Below are 19122 nucleotides of genomic sequence, written 5' to 3' on the forward strand. Positions count from 1 at the left end.
ATAATATGGTCTGTCCTCTTACATACCTAATGCCCAACTTGCCAATGTTAATAATTAACTAAATCAGACATGAAACACAGGACAAAGGACTCTCAAACATAAAATACCAAACATTTTTGTTAGCTGGGCATCACTTTTATCTTACAAGCATAAGAACACAATGTAAAAAATGTCGGGCCCACCAAATTTTATATTGATCCCATCTTCAAACATAAATGATAAATGATCTTTTATCATCCATTCGTGTTACATACTGATGTCATACACACCTAAGTATTTTACATGGGCCGCCTCATTTTTACATTATAATCTAATTTAATGATGTCTTTTAATTATTAAAAAAATAAGCGCATGTAAATCACTCATTGATGTGACACCAATATATCATATAAAAGTGTGATAAAAGATCTGCACTAAATATAAATATAGCTCAGTAAAGTTCCATATCAACGTCATAATCAGAACCCAACCACCCAAAACTAAAAGAATATATGAACGGCGTAGTAGGTAGCAATCAAGAAATCACACACTTCCCCTCAATCCGGTCGAGAAAAGTTGTGCAGAACTATAATATAAACGTATATATTAAATGAAATAGAAGATGTACCTCAATTACATCGAGCCTCACTTGGCTCAAAACCAACTGTCTCAATCAGACAACGCACACCAAGAAAATTCCATGGAACACATTGTTCAACTTCACATGCTGGCACCTTTTGGCTTCAAAGGAATAACCACATCTATAAAAGAAAAAAGATGAGCGAAAATTGGACCCTACCACAATTATTGCCAAAGCTGCAGAATACCATTTCCTATCACCATCTACCTCAGCAGTTCGCCAATGACGGTAAACGGGTTGATCTCTATAAATCAATGCATGGACATACAACCTCAATCCCAACATTATTACATGCCAACAACATTCGATAGGAAGCAGCTTCATCTGTTGTAATCAAGAAAATGTCTTCTCCCAGCATTTGGAGCTCCATTTTTGTTCTTCTAATTACAGTAGTGTACAAGGTTGTGGGGAGGGGACCTATTGATCCCACCAAAGGGTTCATCTCTCAGCATCTGAACCGTTCAAATCTCGTGATCCAACGGCCATACGACGTGCCCGAAGATGAGAGGTACAGCTTCAAGAGAGGGGTTCACAAACTGTGGATTTTCAAGACAGATAAACCTCACACTCCCACCTCTAAAACCAATCCTCGTACTGAGATTCGTGTTCGGGTAATAACCTTCATTTCCCCAAACACTTCTTTTTTGTGTTTTTTTGGTCCAGTCGTGTTATTGACTTCTTTAGATTTTAAACTATATGTTTATGTGTTGTCGCACGGCAATTGAACCACAGGGGGATGTTAATTTTATTTTGAAAATTTATACAGATCAATAAAGCATGAAAAAGTACTCCATAAAAGTATAAATTTTCTACTTTCGGACACGTGAATTTTTTTTTTATAAGCGGCTGGCAATAAAATTCGAATTGAGGTCCTACTTATTTGGGGGAATTTATTTAAAAAATGCAGGAAAAAAAAAATTAGAAAAGTAACATGCTTTGAAAAGATTTAGAAAAATAAGTGGCACCGCGGTGCCACAATTTTTATTTAAAAAGAAAAAATTTCTCTATGTCACCACGATGGTTAACCGTAGTGACATTGTTTTTTTTAAAAAAAAAATTTAATTTAAAAAAAATTATTTTATTTCACGACGAATTGCTGCCAACTTCTCGTTAAAATTTTGGCACCATCACGGCGAGTTGTCAACCATCAAATATACCGTTCGACTCCCCTTTATGAGATAAACATTTCCCCATAAACAATTTCAAGTTTTATTAATCGTAAATAATGAATTTTTAGCACGACCACCGTACCTTTCGGCCGTCGATTCGCCGCCACCGGAGCGACCCACGATCACGGACCACCACCACTGGATTCGTCTCGATCTAACGGTTCTAACGAGACCAATCTAGTTCAATTTTATTAAATATTTGTTGAGATATGAAAATTTGAAGATTTTTCCGTCGAAAATTTGCGCTGAAGCTGTTTGCTGCCATTTCTCCACCGTCAGGACGAATCACAGATTAAGACCATAGCCGTTCGAATCCTGTTGTCCAGACGATTCCAACAAGACTAGTCTTGCTCAATTTCATCAAGTATTTATTTGTTCAATTAAAATACATATGTTTTAAAATAGTTATAATTTTATTAAATTCTATTTATTAATTAATAATTAAAATAGTTATAATTTTATTAAATTCTATTTATTAATTAATAATACTATTTATAATTAATTAATAATTAATAATTAATAATACTATTTAGACGAGTCTTCCTCAATTTTATCAAGTATTTATTGAGAATTGAAAATTTGGAGATTTTTCCAGCAAAAATTAACTGAAACTGTTTGCCAAATTCATTTTTTTTTTGTTCAATTAAAATACATATATTTTAAAATATTTATAATTTTATTAAATTCTATTTAATTAATTATAAATGTTCAATTAAAATACATATATTTTAAAATATTTATAATTTTATTAAATTCTATTTAATTAATTATAAATATTATTATTAATGAATTATAAATAATATTATTAATTAATTGTAAATAGTATTATTAATTAATTGAATAGAATTTAATAAAATTATAACTATTTTAAAACATATGTATTTTAATTGAACAAACAAATACTTGATGAAATTATAACTATTTTAAAACATATGTATTTTAATTGAACAAACAAATACTTGATGAAATTGAGCAAGACTGTCTTGTTGGAATCGTCTGGACGACATGATTCGAACGGCTATAGTCTCAATGTGTGATTCGTCCTGACGGTGGATAAATGGCAGCAAACAGCTTTAGCGCGAATTTTCGGTGGAAAAATCTTCAAATTTTCATATCTCAACAAATATTTAATAAAATTGAACTAGGTTGGTCTCGTTAGAACCGTTAGGTTGAGGCGAGTCCAGTGGTGATGGTTCGTGATCGTGGGTCGCTCCAGTGGCAGCGAATCGACGGCCGAAAGGTGCGGTGGTCGTGCTAAAAAGTCATTATTTACGATTGATAAAACTTGAAATTGTTTGTGGGGAAATATTCTTCTCATCAAGGAGAGTCGAACAGTATATTTGATGGTTGCCAACTCGCCATGATGGTGTCAAAATTTTAACGAGAAGTTGACAGCAATTCATCGTAGAATAAAATAATTTTTTTTTGAAAAAAAAATTGTCGCCGCGGTTTTGAACCGCGGTGACACATTAAATGTTTTTTTTAAATAAAAATTATGGCACCGCGGTGAGTAACCACGGTGCCACTTACTTTTCTAAATCTTTCCAAAATATGTTACTTTTCTAATTTTTTTTTCCTTGTATTTTTTAAATAAATTCTCCCTTATTTGGTCTATCTTGAATATCATGCTAAACGACCACCTCATTAAAATTTAAACTATTAAAAAGATAAATTATTTAATATTCAATAGGGGGAGCTTGCGTACCTTATTTATGAATTTTTTTATATCACATTTTTCAACTACTCTAATAATTTTAATAGTTTTGATAGTGACAATAATTATATAAAAATTGTTGCTAGCAATACCTAATGACTGAAAAATTTGGGCAGGTGAGTTTGTCAGGTGTGTGCGTGTAAATATATATATATATGTATGTATAGGTCTATATTAGCACTATAGATGTCACTAATTATTAACAATGACAATTGAAACAGAACTTTTGTTTATATTGTCATTATACCACGTTTTTCTATTTCCGGCCAAATATTTTATCCCATCAAAACTGCGATATAAGATCTGGATCATTAATTAACGTCCGAACGTCGTTTCTACAGGGAAACGACTACTCCTCTGGAGTGTGGCAATTCGAAGCATACATGTATGTGCCATATGGCACTTCCGGTGTATGCATTATGCAGGTTTTCGGGTCCAGCCCACACGCCACGACCCTAATGCTCAGAGTGTACAACGGGACACTGTCGTACTATCGAGCGCCTGTCATCGTACCAAACATATATGGGAGATGGTTGAAGTTGAATGTGGTTCATGATGTTGAGGGAAGGAGAGTGGAAGTGTACATTGATGGAGTGCTGAAATATGAAGCAACTGGTAGAGGTGGACCTGAGGGAACCTCTCATTACTTCAAGTGTGGGGTTTATGCTCAGAATGATGCTTCTTACTATATGGAATCACGTTGGAAGAAGATTAGGGTTCTTAAGAAATGTCAATAATGATATATAAGTAACATTTCTTTCTTGTATGAATGCTTAGGGTTATTGTAGTTGAATGATCATTGCAGCAACAATATTTCTTGCATATGTGGAATCTTGAGTGATGCTCTCTTGTTCCTCACCTTTTGTTGATTATGCATGCATGGTCCCAGGGGGTGAGATGTTTGTGTTACAAATTGGTGTTATCGTTAGCAAAGCTCTAGGTTTATATGTAGCAAGCATTAATTTATGCAGCTTGATGCATGTCATGACTATCCCCATGCTTCACGTTGTTGATTCTTAGCCATTTCTAACAGTGCAATAAATAACTGACCAAGCAGCTGAAGTTGTTGAGGATGCTCCAAGAAATCTGGGATAGACATATCATTGAATATTAGTTAAGTATAACTATTCATTCAGGTCAATGGAGTATAGTGAGTGAAATACACAGGTTTCTATCAGTGGAGCTAGAGGTTTGCAAACTTTGTTAACACTTATTTCATTAAAGTAAAATGACCCAAATGCAAAAACATGAGAAATAAAATTTGTGTCATTCAAAGTTAAAATGCATGAATAGTGATATTAAGTTGTGATAGGAGGCCTTATACTTTTTAAATAATGATTCACTTTTATTACAGAATCTACCAATCAACAACCCATAGTTCCAGTTTCTTTAAGAATATTTGGGAAAAATATTTTTTTAGTCCGTTAAGTATGTCCAATTTTAGTTTTAGTCTTTTAAGTATGCCCATTTTTTATTAACTCCAGTAACTTGCAAAATTGATTAGTTTTAGTCCTCCGATCGATTGGATTTATAATTTGCATCGAAAAAGTGACATGGCATGCCACCTATATGCGTTTTTATTGATTTATAATCCTATGTGGCTAAAATTATGATGTGGAAGACAAGTTGGTCATCTTTTGGAGGGAAGAAAGGTGACTTTTCTTCTCTCCAAACTTGCACAAAAGATGGCCAACTTGTCTTCCACATCATAATTTTAGCCACATAGGATTATAAATCAACAAAACGCATCTAGGTGTCATGCCATGTCACTTTTCCGGCGCAAATTATAAATCCAATCGACCGGAGGACTAAAACTAATCAATTTTGCAAGTTACTGGAGTTAATAAAAAATGGTCATACTTATAGGACTAAAATTAAAATTGGGCATACTTAATGAACTAAAAAAATATTTTTCCCAGAATATCTTAATATATATCTCCATTGGGAATTCGGCTACCTTTAAACAGTGATCTTATTAGACTAGGTTTTTGATAACACACTAATATTGTGGTACCATTTTAGTGAAAATTGAGATGTCAATCTCTTACCCGAGTATCTTAGTTAGCCTAAACCAATCAACTACAAGGGATGACCAGCAAGAAAATAACTTGCCATATTGAGTGAATTTGGAGTATGAAGCCTGCTTGGACAAATCTAAGCCACTTTTTCTGAGACAGTAATTTCATTTTTTAATAGCTCCAATGATCTCACGGATATGTTCCCAAGTGAAGTGTGCAAGAATTGATGGAATTTAAAGCGTGCAAACTCTATAGTCTCATTCAATACCTACAACTGCTCAACATTGACTAACTCTGAAGTTTAGTGTGTTGGATATCAGAGATGGAAATTTCCGTCTCTGAAACTAGGATTTCCGTCTCTACAATAAATTAGCGATGGAAAACGCCGCAATCCGTGGCTGAAAGATCTGTGGCTAAATATTAGCGACGGAAATAATATTCCGTCTCTAATTCCGAGATCGAACATTTTCGTCGCTGAGTCTGTCGACAAACAAGAAGAAAGTTTAAGCGTAATCCGTCTCTGTTTTCCGTAGGCAATCCGTCTCTGAATCCGTCGATAAAAAAAGAACTTTACGTCTCTGAATCCGTCTCTAAAGGTAAAGTATTTGTTTGTTAATGCCGTCTCTAATTTCATCTCTGAAACGTAGAAAATGTTCCGTCTCTAATCCGTCTCTAAAGCCTTACAAATTTCTGTCTCTAATTCGTCTCTGATTCAGACTCTAAACTTTCAAAATTTTCTGTCTTTAATTATTTTTGGTTTTTTTTATACCATCAAATACATTCCATCAATACCAAAATCTGAATTTGCCAAATAAGAACAATAAATATTAACAAAAAAGATACTCATAATACAACAACACTAATGAAATTGATGTCATTGTATCATCCAAATACTACCAAATAATATCAATGGTTGCGCTCCCAAGTCAACAAACATAAGTCAAAGTACAACCCAAATCAACATAAACTAAGTCATAAACAACCAACAGAAAAAATAAACTAATTATCTTTCCTGGAATGTTGTTGCTCCTGTTGTCCAGACCCACCAGCAAATTGATGGTTTGTGTATCCCACATCTTGAAGTAATTTTCGAACTAATTCTCGTAGGTCTGCCTCCCTCTTCCGAGCCTTACCTCCCTCTTTCGAGCTTCTTCAAGAGCAATTTCAAACAATTTTCTATTTTCTTCTTCTCGTCTTGAAAATTCTTCTTCCATCTTTGTAGCATTAGAGCTCATATCCTCCACAGCTTTTGTTAACTCATTAATCTTCTCATCAGATGCTTTAAGAGTAGAACTGACTGAACTTGAACTTGTAGATGAGGAGCTACATCCAAATCCATATAAGCGTCCTTCAGAAGGACCTCCAGTGATATCATACCAAGTTGAGATATCGAATGAAGACTGTGAACAAACATCAGTACAACCCGTTTTTGCAAGGTATTCTTCTTGTGCAAGTACATTAGATACAAAGGAATATTTATGTAATAAAAGTCTAACAAAATCTCTCAACATATATACTAACCAATATTTAAATCCAATGACAAATTATACTTACACTAATTCTTTTGGATTTGTTGTCGATGAACTCCCCAATTCCTTTGTTCTTTCTATGGCATCTTTGAAATAGCTCAAGATCAGTCACTTCTCTACCAAGTTCTTTTTTCTATAGTTTACAAAACAATATTAATTCACATGTCGATAAATTGCATAAAAGATATCTAAAAACTTTATACTTAAAATTTACCATTTTTTGCCTATGTGCCACTACAGGAATAGAACCACTAGTGTGTTTTGTTATCGAACCATCTTTTTCAGTCAAACGATTTTTTCTGGCAGTTCGACATTTTCCTAAATAATCTTTTGAGGCCCAATACTTCTAACCTAGATCATTCCATAATTGATTATTCAACCAATAAGGACCTCTATCAATCATATCACTCATCTCTGGTTCTCTACCTAACTGTTTGTGAGCATAATTCAGTGCCTTTTGCTTAGCTTTGTATGCCATGTCATGTGCTCATAGGTTTAGTTAGATGCATATAGTCTTTTGAGCCTAGGTATCAAAGGCAAATAACGCAACACCTTGAAAAGTACTTTTTTTCCGTGATCCTGCCTTGAATGCTTATATCGAGGATGATAACATTTGAAGGCCCTTGTTCTCTTTGTAATACAATACACAATTGTTTACACAAGAATCAATTTTTTCATAACCTAGACCAAGTTTACCTAGGTGTTTTTTGGTCGTGTAGAAGTTATCTGGCAACTTTTCATTTTCAGGCAACATGCTTTTGATTGTTGACACAAGTCGATCATAGCAAGCTTCAGGTAAATTGTACTCTGATTTGATACTTAATAGTTGGGCCACAACAGAGAGTTTTGTGTGATTTTTGCAGCCATCCCATAATGGTTTGTGAGCATCTTTTTAATAAGTTAAAAAACTTTTGTGCTTCTGGATTAGGCAGTTGTTCATCACACGTGAAGTTTGAGCTCAACTCACGGCCTATTATATCTATCACCATTGTTTTATAACGAGACATTTCTACCCGAGGAGCGGTTAAAGAACCCCCCACATCATCTCTTATGTTTAAGGATTCACCATGTGCGTATCAAATGTTATAACCTCAAGTAAATTCATTTTTTACTATGTGTAAATGCGCATCACTCTGATTCAAGAATCTTGTGCTGCCGCATTTAGAGCATGGACATTTGATTTGTCCATAATTAAAAAATCGTGGGGTATCAAAGGCAAAGTTCAAGAACTCCTGATCAACCCTTGTTATGAATTCATCTAAAAGAAACCCATTATCATCCAAGCGCCTCCACATCCAACTACGGTCAATATTCATTATTCTGCAATTTTTAACGATTTTAGATATACTTGATAGAGAAAGGAGGCTAGATGAATTAACCATTATTTTGAAAACCAAGGTTTTTTATCTACTGATATAAAAAAAGAGAAATTAACATTTAATCAAATTTGATGTAATGATAACTCAAGTTACTTAAGAAAATTCAAAACAAATTTCAAAACTTCTTGTTCTGAGCTATCATATCAAATAACATAATTGCAGTATCATCCTGATGTTAACAAGAAAGGAGGAGCAATATGTTGATCTGCAGAGGGGTATCAGTTGAAAACAACCTAAGAAACACTAATAAAGAACGAAAATAAGCATTGCATTTCTTGAATATATCAATGCAACTAGCATGGAAAACCAAATATTCCTCATCACCACAACACATGCAGGACTAAGCGCATAGCTAAGGTATAGCACCCCCTACTCGCTACATCTAATTATCACTGTTTCATATTTTCTTTAATTAGAACTCGTTCTATAAGTAATTTCCTTTCATCCCGTAAAATAAACTCAAATTTATCAATATAATGTATATCACAAAAGATAATATATACAACCAAAAGTTTATATTATCCTTACTAGATGTTCTCATGTATATAACCTCAAAGAAAATAGTATCACAATTTTAACCACAACCCGATAATGACCGACCGTGGTGGTTGTTTTGAGTCCTTGGTGGCTGTTTTGGTAAAGCAAATTATAGGGGAATTTATTTAAAAAATACAAAAAAAAATTAAAAAATTAATGTGTTTTAAAAAAAATTAGAAAAGTAAGTGGCACCACGGTTACTTACCGTGGTGCCACAATTTTTTATTTAAAAAAAAAAAAATTCTATGTCACCGCAGTAGTCAACCGCGGTGACATTGTTTTAAAAAAAAAAAAAAAATTTTTTTAATGTGTCACTGCGGTGCAAAACCGCGGTGACAATTTTTTTTTTAAAAAAAAAAAATTATTTTATTTTACGACGAATTGCTGCCAACTTCTTGTTAAAATTTCGGCACCATTATGACGAGTTGTCAACCATCAAATATACCGTTCGACTCTCCTTAATGAGACGAACATTTCCCCACAAATAATTTCAAGTTTTATCAATCGTAAATAATGAATTTTTAGCACGAACACCGCACCTTTCGGCCGTCGATTCGCCGCCACCGGAGTGACCCACGATCACGAACCACCACCACTGGACTCGCCTCGACCTAACGGTTCTAACGAGACCAACCTAGTTCAATTTTATTAAATATTTGTTAAAATATGAAAATTTGAAGATTTTTCCGCCGAAAATTCGCGCTGAAGCTGTTTGCTGCCATTTCTCCACCGTCAGGACGAATTATAGATTACGACCATAGCCGTTCGAGTCCTGCCGTCTAGACGATTCCAACAAGACCAATCTTGCTCAATTTCATCAAGTATTTGTTTGTTCAATTAAAATTTATATGTTTTAAATAGTTATAATATTATTAAATTCTATTTAATTAATTAATAATATTATTTATAATTAATTAATAATTAATAATACTATTTAGTATTAATAATATTATTAATTATTAATTAATTATAAATAATATTATTAATTAATTAAATAAAATTTAATAAAATTATAACTATTTTAAAATATATAAATTTTAATTGAACAAACAAATACTTGATGAAATTGAGCAAGATTGGTCTTGTTGGAATTGTCTGGATGACAGGATTCGAACGGCTATGGTCTTAATCTGTGATTCGTCCTGACGATGGAGAAATGACAGCAAACAATTTCAGCGCGAATTATCGACGGAAAAATCTTCAAATTTTCATATCTTAACAAATATTTAATAAAATTGAACTAGGTTGGTTTCGTTAGAACCGTTAGGTCGAGGTGAGTCCAGTGGTGGTGGTTCGTGATCGTGGATCGCTCCGGTGGCGACGAATCGACGGCCGAAAGGTGCGGTGTTCGTGCTAAAGATTCATTATTTGCGATTGATAAAATTTGAAATTGTTTGTGAGGAAATGTTCGTCTCATCAAGGGGAGTCGAACGGTATATTTGATGGTTGACAACTCGCCACGATGGTGCCGAAATTTTAACGAGAAGTTGGCAGCAATTCATCGTAAAATAAAATATATTGTTTTTTTAAAAAAAAATATTTGTCACCGCATGACACATTAAAATTTTTTTTTTCTAAAAACAATGTCACCGCGGTGACATAAATTTTTTTTTTTTTAAATAAAAAATTGTGACACCACAGTGTGTAACCGCAATGCCACTTTTCTAAATTTTTCCAAAACACATCACTTTTCTTATTTTTCTTTTTTCCTGCATTTTTTAAATAAATTCCCCAATAATATGGTCTGTCCTTCTCTTACATACCTAATGCCCAACTTGCCAATGTTAATAATTAACTAAATCAGACATGAATCATAGGACAAAGGACTCTCAAACATAAATTACCAAACATTTTTGTTTGCTGGGCATCACTTCTATCTTACAAGCGTAAGAACACCATGTCAAAAATGTCGGGCCCACCAAATTTTATATTGATCCCAACTTCAAACATAAATGATAAATGATCTTTTATCATCCTTTCGTTTTACACACTGATGTTATATACATGTGTGCATTTTAGATTGGCCGCCCCACTTTTACATTATAATCTAATTTAATGATGTATTTTAATTATTAAAAAAGATAAGCGCATGTAAAATCAGTCATTGATGTGACACCAATTTGTCATATAAAAATGTGATAAAAGATCAGCACCAAATATAAATATAGCACATTAAAGTTCTATATCAACGTCAATAAAAAATACTGGAATTCAGAACCCAACCACCCAAAACTAAAAGAATATATGAACGACGTAGTAGCTAGCAATCAAGCAATCACACACTTCCCCTCAATCCCAACATTATTACATGCCAACAAATTCGATAGGAAGCAGCTTCATCTGTTGTAATCAAGAAAATGTCTTCTCCCAGCATTTGGAGCTCCATTTTTGTTCTTCTAATTACAGTAGTGTACAAGGTTGTGGGGTGGGGACCTATTGATCCCACCAAAGGGTTCATCTCTCAGCATCTGAACCGTTCAAATCTCGTGATCCAATGGCCATACGACGTGCCCGAAGATGAGAGGTACAGCTTCAAGAGAGGGGTTCACAAATTGTGGGTTTTCAAGACAGATAAACCTCACACTCCCACCTCTAAAACCAAGCCTCGTACTGAGATTCGTGTTCAGGTAATTAACTTCATTTCCCCAAACACGTTTTTTGTGTTTTTTTGGTCGAGTCGTGTTACTTTACGACTTTAGATTGTAAAGTATATGTTTATGTGTTGTCGCACGGCAATTGAACCACAGGGGGAGAGAATGTTAATTTTATTTTTGAAAATTTATACAGATCAATAAAGCATGAAAAAGTACTCCATAAAAGTATAAATTTTCTACTTTCAGACGCGTGAAATTTTTTTTTATAAGCGACTGACAATAAAATTTGAATTCAGATTCTACTTATTTGGTCTATCTTGAATATCATGCCAAACGACCACCTCATTAAAATTTAAACTATTAAAAAAATAAATTATTTAATATTCAATAGGGGGAGCTCACGTACCTTATTTATAAAATTTTTATAACACATTTTTCAACTACTCTAATAATTTTAATAGTTTTCACAGTGACAATAGTTATATAAAAATTGTTGCTAGCAATACCTAATGACTGAAAAATTTGGGCAGGTGAGTTTGTCAGGTGTGTGCATGTAAATATATATATATATATGTATGTATAGGTCTATATTAGCACTATAGATGTCACTAATTATTAACAATGACAATTCAAACAAAACTTTTGTTTATATTGTCATTATACGACGTTTTTCTATTTCCGGCCAAATATTTTATCCCATCAAGATCGTTAATTAATGTCCGAACGTTGTTTCTACAGGGAAACGACTACTCCTCTGGAGTATGGCAATTCGAAGGGTACGTGTATGTGCCATATGGCACTTCCGGTGTATGCATCATGCAGGTTTTCGGGTCCATCCCACCTCAGGCCTCGACCCTAATGCTAAGAGTGTACAACGGGACGCTCTCGTACTATCGAACGCCAGTCGTGCCAAACATATATGGGAGATGGTTGAAGTTGAATGTTGTTCATGATGTTGAGGGAAGGAGAGTGGAAGTGTACATTGATGGAGTGCTGAAATATGAAGCAACTGGTAGAGGTGGACCTGAGGGAACCTCTCATTACTTCAAGTGTGGGGTTTATGCTCAGAATGATGCTTCTTACTATATGGAGTCACGTTGGAAGAAGATTAGGGTTCTTAAGAAATGTCAATAATGATATATATGATGGATTTGCTCTTTTTAATTTGAATAAATTGGCATAATTAATGTTTAATTTTATGTATTCTCAATTTTGGTACTTCATCAGTGTGAAGTGTAAGTTTAATTCGTCCAATTGAGACACAAAATGGAGCATATTTTATGATATAAAAAATTAATTTAATATATGTCGTTGTCCTCTGGATAAGCAAACCTATAAACAGAAAAATGTCAAGTGATTGTTTGATGTACAACATCTTGAAGAAGTGAACAGATAATCGAAATCTAGTTAGAGACCTTTATCGGAAAATTGTGAAATTCCTCTGTTGCATACACCATTGTTTCATTTAATTTCATGTTTTATGTTCTGGTGGTTAGTTTTAGCTGATTTAGCAAATTTTCGAATTTAAAAAAAAAAAAGAAGAAGAATGACATGGCATATTTTAATCCACGTCACACAGTGACATGGAAAAAGAGGGGAAAACACTCAGCAGCAGCAACATATCGTACGCTTTTTATAAGAGAATGCAGAAGCCCCATTTCCCAAATGAAGAACCCTAATCGATTTCACTCTTCTCGCCACTTCTCTCGCTAAAATTCCTTCAATGTCCGCTGTTATAAGTTCGAACGAGTGTCATTGTGGAAGGCCCACGGTGGTGCGTACGGCGTGGACGAACGAGAACCCGGGAAGAAGGTTTCACTCCTGTTGGCAGTACAAGGTAAGAAAACCCACCTTGGTTTGGAATTTCTCTAAAAATATTTTTTTTTGCTGTGTTGAAAGGCTGATTTTTGTGGTTTTTGGCAGAGAGGAGGGTGTAGATTTTTTACATGGGAGGATCCCGCAATGTGCCAAAGGACTAGGGCCATTATTCCAGGTTTGCTAAGGAGAATAAATGGCTTGGAAGCAGAGGTTGAAGTGTTGAGAAAGAGAAACAAGAAAAATAAATTTTTTTTAGTTGGCTTAGCTTTGCTTTGGATGATTTTGTGTTGGTTGTTGAAATAGGTAGGTAAATTTTGTAAAGTTTGTGTTGTTGCTGTTGTAGTAGAAGGAAAATATTCCTTTGCAATTATCAAATGTACAAGTGTATTTGATTTTGATTCAAAATGATATTTGATAATATACAAGTGTAATTGGTTTTATCTTTATTTGTTGTTTATGGGATCATTAGATTTTTGGTTTATGGAACTAAATATGAGCATCTACAAAACAGAAATAAACAGGCTGGAATTGAGCCACGGCAAAAACTTGAGACTAATAGCCTGGAATTGAGCATCTGCAAAAACTGAAATGTAGAATCTGGAAAAACTAAAAAATTGGAATTAAACATCTAAAAAAATGAAAAATTGGAATTAAACATCTGCAACACTGGAATTGAACATCTGTAAAAGAGCAACTTTTTATTGACTTCACAATGACACAAGGTTCACAATGATGAGAATTGAGTAACTTTTCATTGTTTCTACAAACATATGTGCAGAAATTAGAGCAAAAACAAAATGAGCTGTGAACTTGAGTTTGCATCCAACTTTACATAAAAAACAGCAAAAACAACAAAATACAATTCTCAACCTAATGAACTAAGAATCTGATGAACTAATCTGACTTAAATCTAAAAACTTTTGTCCTCCATCTCTTATTATTGCAGCACGATTTCCTTGTGGTGCTCTTGATGTGTTGGAAAAAACTGGTAATCCTTGGCTGCCAATCATAGGTGGAGGTGCTCGAATTTGGACTCTAGGTTGTAAGGTTAAGTGCTGGTTTGATTGTTACAATTGTTGATACATTGATGGACCTTTCTTGTATACTAGAGCTGCTGCAACTTGAGACTCCTGTTGTGTGATACATTGATCAACACTTGGTTCATCCATGGGATCTTCTTCAGGGGGCAAAGGTGGAACAATGGTAGAACCTTGTGTTTCCTGTGAAAAAGCTTATCCATCTGTTTGCCAACTTGAGTTTGGAAAAACTTCAAAAAATTGTAGAAATTTAAACTTACAGTTGAGTTTGCCGTCTGTTTGCCAACTTGAGTTTCCTGTGGTGCTTTCTTCTTTCTCTTGGCAGCCTATTCCATCAATTCAAAAGGTATTAAAATAGACATTCAATGTTGTTATAAGTATATTTTCAAATATTGTTTCTTACTCTAACATTGGTGCCTTCTGTATTAACTGCTGCTTCAGGAGCTTTCTTCTTTCTCTTGGAACCCTATTAAAATAGAAAAGCAATCCAAAATGCAGGAGTTATTAAATGGAAAAGCAACCCAAAATGCATGCATTCTAATCATGTTTTCTTACTCTAGTATTAGCATTTGTGCTTTCTGTATTAGTACTTGGGCCTTCTGTGTTGATTCTTGCTTCAGGCATCTGCAAAAGTGAAGGTTAAAACTGAATTAGAAGATAAATATTATATTTGCAAAACAGGGAAAAAAAAACTGCAAGTTTTTTTAACCTCTTGTGTCGGAAATGGTACTCTTTCTGGACACTCGGCTGTATTATGCCCAGGTTCCCCACATGTTCTGTAGTGAACTGTGGTCTGATGCCTTCTGAGCTTCTGCACTTATTTTTTCTTACTTTTCTTTTTGTTCTTCAATGTAGGTTCATCACTTTCTCTTTTTCTTGCCTTTGGAGGCCTCCCTGCACCCCTTCCAAAGTTGGGTGGTAGAGGAGGAATTATGCAAGACTCGAACCACAAGGCCACATGACTTATTAGTTGTATGGCAGAGTTATACACTCTCCTATAAGTCTCAACTGTGTAACCATCTGCCACATAATCTGAAGGGTCCTTTTTTTGGTGATAAATGGCAACAAGCATCCTTACAGGCTATGCCTGACAGTTGCCACTTCATACAGCTACAACTCCTTAACCCAAGATCCACACAATGTTGACTACCATCAAACAAGATACTTGGTAATGGAGATCATCAACTTTGATGGGCATACAATCAGACATCTTATTTGCATGTTTCTGTAAGGTTTGTTCAATTTTAGGACACAATCTGTTCTTCCACTTTGTTGCGCTCCTATCTCTATTTTCTTGCATCCTTCTCATAAGATATTCTCTAATCCATTCAAACATGGTAAGAATTGGTTTGTCTCTTGCATCCAAAATGCAAGCATTGAATGTGTCACACATTATTCAATAGCATATCACATGTAGATGACTCACTGAAATGAGACCTAGTCCACTGAACTGCAGGTTTATCATTAAACCAGTCAAAAGCTTGTTGTAACTGATTTTTCATTTTTTGCATCCTCATTTTCCACTCACCCACAATACATGCTTTGGCAGCATTCCACAGTGCATTCTTGAATGCTAAACCCCTAAATACAGCTTGTTCAAAGTTATTGTGTAAGTGCCTCACACAAATTCTGTGATCACACCCCGAGAAAACTTCTTCAAATGCTTGCATTAAGCCTTTTTGTTTATCAGACATGAATGAATATTCATATTCCCTAGTTATATTAAGATCATGCTTCGACACAATTAGAAACTACTCCTAAGTCTCTCTGCATTCTTTATTCAGTACAACATATGCAATAGGGAATAAACAATTGTTTGGATCTACACCTATTGCGGTGAGAAGAATAACACCATTAGGCCCCTTCAAGTGACACCCATCAACCCCAATTATAGGCCTACATCTAGCTTTAAACCCAGTCTTCAATGCCCCAAAACACACATAAAATCTACTGAATCTTTCCTCCCCATCTATCTATTCAGTTTCCACAATCACAATAGACATAGGATTAGTCTTTCTTATCTCCTTTGAATAGTTCGAAAGTTTGTTGTACTGCCATTGAGGACTGCCTTCAAGTTCCTTTAATGCTGCTTTTTGGGCTCTATAAGCCTGATGCATAGACACATTCACCCTCAACTCATTTATTATGTCCACTCTAAATCCCTTCACACATCTCTTCGAATCAAACTTAAACTTTTGTAAGTACTTATCTTTTATCCAATTTGTCTTCACATTTTTTACTTCAAAAATTTGAGAACATGAATGCTGGTCCCTAAAGAGGTTTATTTGGAAAGTTTCTTCACCTTTTACCTTAATTGCATGCATTGTCCATTCATAGTCAGGATTTCCACATTTTGCATATAGCCTCACTTTGTCATTTTTGATGAATTTTAGTGTTCTCTTGGTCTTAATTGCATAAGACTGCAGTGCCTTCTTAAATTCAGCTTTATTGCTGAACGTCATCCCCAATTCAAAGGTGTGGTCATAAGTTTCTTCAAGGTTAAATACATGGTAAGAAGGTCCAATTCCCTCCCATCTGAGTCCCTATGTTCATCTATGTCCCTATCATTGTCAACAATATCTTTTTCTTCATTTTCAGATTCACCAGATTCACTACATTCTCCCCCTCCAGATTCACTACATCACTATCAGCTAAGTCGTCATCCCCCTCACCCTCACCAAAATCAGCCCCCTCACCACCCTCACCATCACCAACCTCAACACCCTCAAGCCCCTCACCCCCTTCACCACACTGAATGCCCTCACCCAAAAACTGGTAACCCTCACCCAATTCAGAAACATCACCACCCTCACCATCAGCAACTTCAGCACCGTCAGTCCCCTCACCCACTTCATCCCCCTCACCCACATCCACACATACTGACATCTCTCTATCTTTTTTGAACCTCTTATATTGCCTTTTGAAATCATTGTTATCAAGCAACAATTTAAACCCTTTGTTAACAAGTACATAAAATCTTCTACACCTCATTATCCCAACACTATCACATATAATATTCAATGTCTCCATACAATACTCTTTAGGAAAAATATAGTCAAATTTACAAACACTAACCTCCATGTACACGCCTTCGAGAACATGCATGGCTACACCATCATATTGCACAGAAAGTGTAATAGAATCACTTTTAGGGTCTGTACAATTTTTAAAAAAAATAAATAAAATATGTCATTGAACAGTAACAGTACGTACAAACAGAGTATTAAAAAAATATATAAATCATAAAAGATATGGGACTACAAGCAATAAACAATATCTGAAAAGTGACAACACATACCAACCATACACTAAACAAAAAACATTCTAGGACCACACGCAATAAACAACACAAGCAATAAACAACAAAAAGGAAAAGGCAAAACAACAAATAACTCACAAAAAAACAAAAAAGAAAAAAAAACTTTAAAACATAAAATACTTACGGTACATAGGCAAAGATAAGCCCAAGTGGCGCTCAGGCCGTTTCATCACCATCGTGCACCAGGTGAAAGTGAAAACCTATCATTTTCGTCTAATTTTTGGGGATTGTGAAGGCAATTTGGGGGAGAAAGAATCGGGTTTCTTTTAGGGCTGCTGAGTTCGTCTTTTAGGGATTTAGGAATCTGGGGACTTCTGTCTAATGAATCACGTGCGTGCGTGCAGCTGCGGAGTGTTTTCCCTCTTTTTCCATGTCACTGTGTGATGTGGATTAATATGCCATGTCATTTTTTTTAAATTCAAAAATTTGCCAAGTCAGCTAAAACTAACCAATTATGTCTCAACCCTAATTTAAAGGTCCACATGGGCTCCACGTGGAAATTTTCGGCGGGCTGGGTAATTTTCCTGTGAAAAAAAGTCCCAAAATTGAGCAATTAAAATACATAGAGGACCAGATCCAAACCCTAACAAGTTAAAGGACTAAAACGGGATTTGGTTATAGTTAGAGGACCAAAATTGCATTTAATCCTGTGTGGAATCTCTAGCGATGCTCTCTTGTTCCTTACCTTTTGTTGATTATGCATGGTCCCAGGGGGTGAGATGTTTGTGTGCAAATTGGTGTTATCGCTAGCAAAGCTCTAGGTTTATATGTAGCAAATTTATGCAGCTTGATGCATGTTGTGACTATCCCCATGCTTCACGTTGTTGATTCTTAGCCATTTCTAACAGTGCAATAAATAGCATCCAAAAATATATGAGCTGCAAAGGTGCCTGTTAGTCAAGCTTTGGAGCTGACCAACTAGCTGAAGTTGTTGAGGATGCTCCAAAAAATCTGATACAGTTGCTACTTTTTGTTCAGTAGAACAAGCCGGGAAGACATATAATTGAATATTGGTGAAGTATAACTATTCATTCAGGTCAATGGACTATAGTGAGTAGGGGTGGGTGTTGGATCGTGTTTTTTGGATTCGGGTTATTCGGGTCGGGTACCCGACATGCCCGACTGAATCGGTTACCCGACTAATCGGGTACCCGACAGTCGGGTTTGAGTTTTGACTGCTTGCAAAAATGTAGATAGATCATTTTTTCATAATGAAAGTAATTCACTAAAATATATCCATGTAACTCTAAAATATAATTTATGGACACAAATACTTAAAGCTTTACATAAATATAAAAAAAAAAAGGAGTTCAAACACATCCATAAATTATCAGAAGGCCTCCGAAATCCTAATGCCTACAGACTGAAAAAGCTCATATCACATTTTCA

The 19122-nt window shown here is 34.9% G+C and overlaps 2 protein-coding genes across 2 annotated transcripts; both read left to right on the top strand.

Annotated features, from left to right (window-relative positions):
* On the top strand, positions 590 to 4491 carry LOC105171174 (citrate-binding protein-like). The gene is made up of 2 exons (XM_011092201.2): positions 590 to 1230; positions 3844 to 4491. The coding sequence occupies exons 1-2, from the start codon at positions 961 to 963 to the stop codon at positions 4237 to 4239; spliced, it is 666 nt and encodes a 221-aa protein (XP_011090503.1). The 5' UTR covers positions 590 to 960; the 3' UTR covers positions 4240 to 4491.
* On the top strand, positions 11107 to 12808 carry LOC105171175 (citrate-binding protein-like). The gene is made up of 2 exons (XM_011092202.2): positions 11107 to 11592; positions 12298 to 12808. The coding sequence occupies exons 1-2, from the start codon at positions 11323 to 11325 to the stop codon at positions 12691 to 12693; spliced, it is 666 nt and encodes a 221-aa protein (XP_011090504.1). The 5' UTR covers positions 11107 to 11322; the 3' UTR covers positions 12694 to 12808.

This window comes from Sesamum indicum, linkage group LG9 (genome assembly GCF_000512975.1).
Source record: "Sesamum indicum cultivar Zhongzhi No. 13 linkage group LG9, S_indicum_v1.0, whole genome shotgun sequence".
In the NCBI taxonomy this organism is placed as follows: domain Eukaryota; kingdom Viridiplantae; phylum Streptophyta; class Magnoliopsida; order Lamiales; family Pedaliaceae; genus Sesamum; species Sesamum indicum.

Coding starts and splice junctions, on each gene's coding strand:
- LOC105171175 (XM_011092202.2), top strand. CDS start 11,323: ATGTCTTCTCCCAGCATTTGGAGCTCCATTTTTGTTCTTCTAATTACA. Junction 11,593..12,297: donor GTACTGAGATTCGTGTTCAG/GTAATTAACTTC, acceptor TTGTTTCTACAG/GGAAACGACTACTCCTCTGG.
- LOC105171174 (XM_011092201.2), top strand. CDS start 961: ATGTCTTCTCCCAGCATTTGGAGCTCCATTTTTGTTCTTCTAATTACA. Junction 1,231..3,843: donor GTACTGAGATTCGTGTTCGG/GTAATAACCTTC, acceptor TCGTTTCTACAG/GGAAACGACTACTCCTCTGG.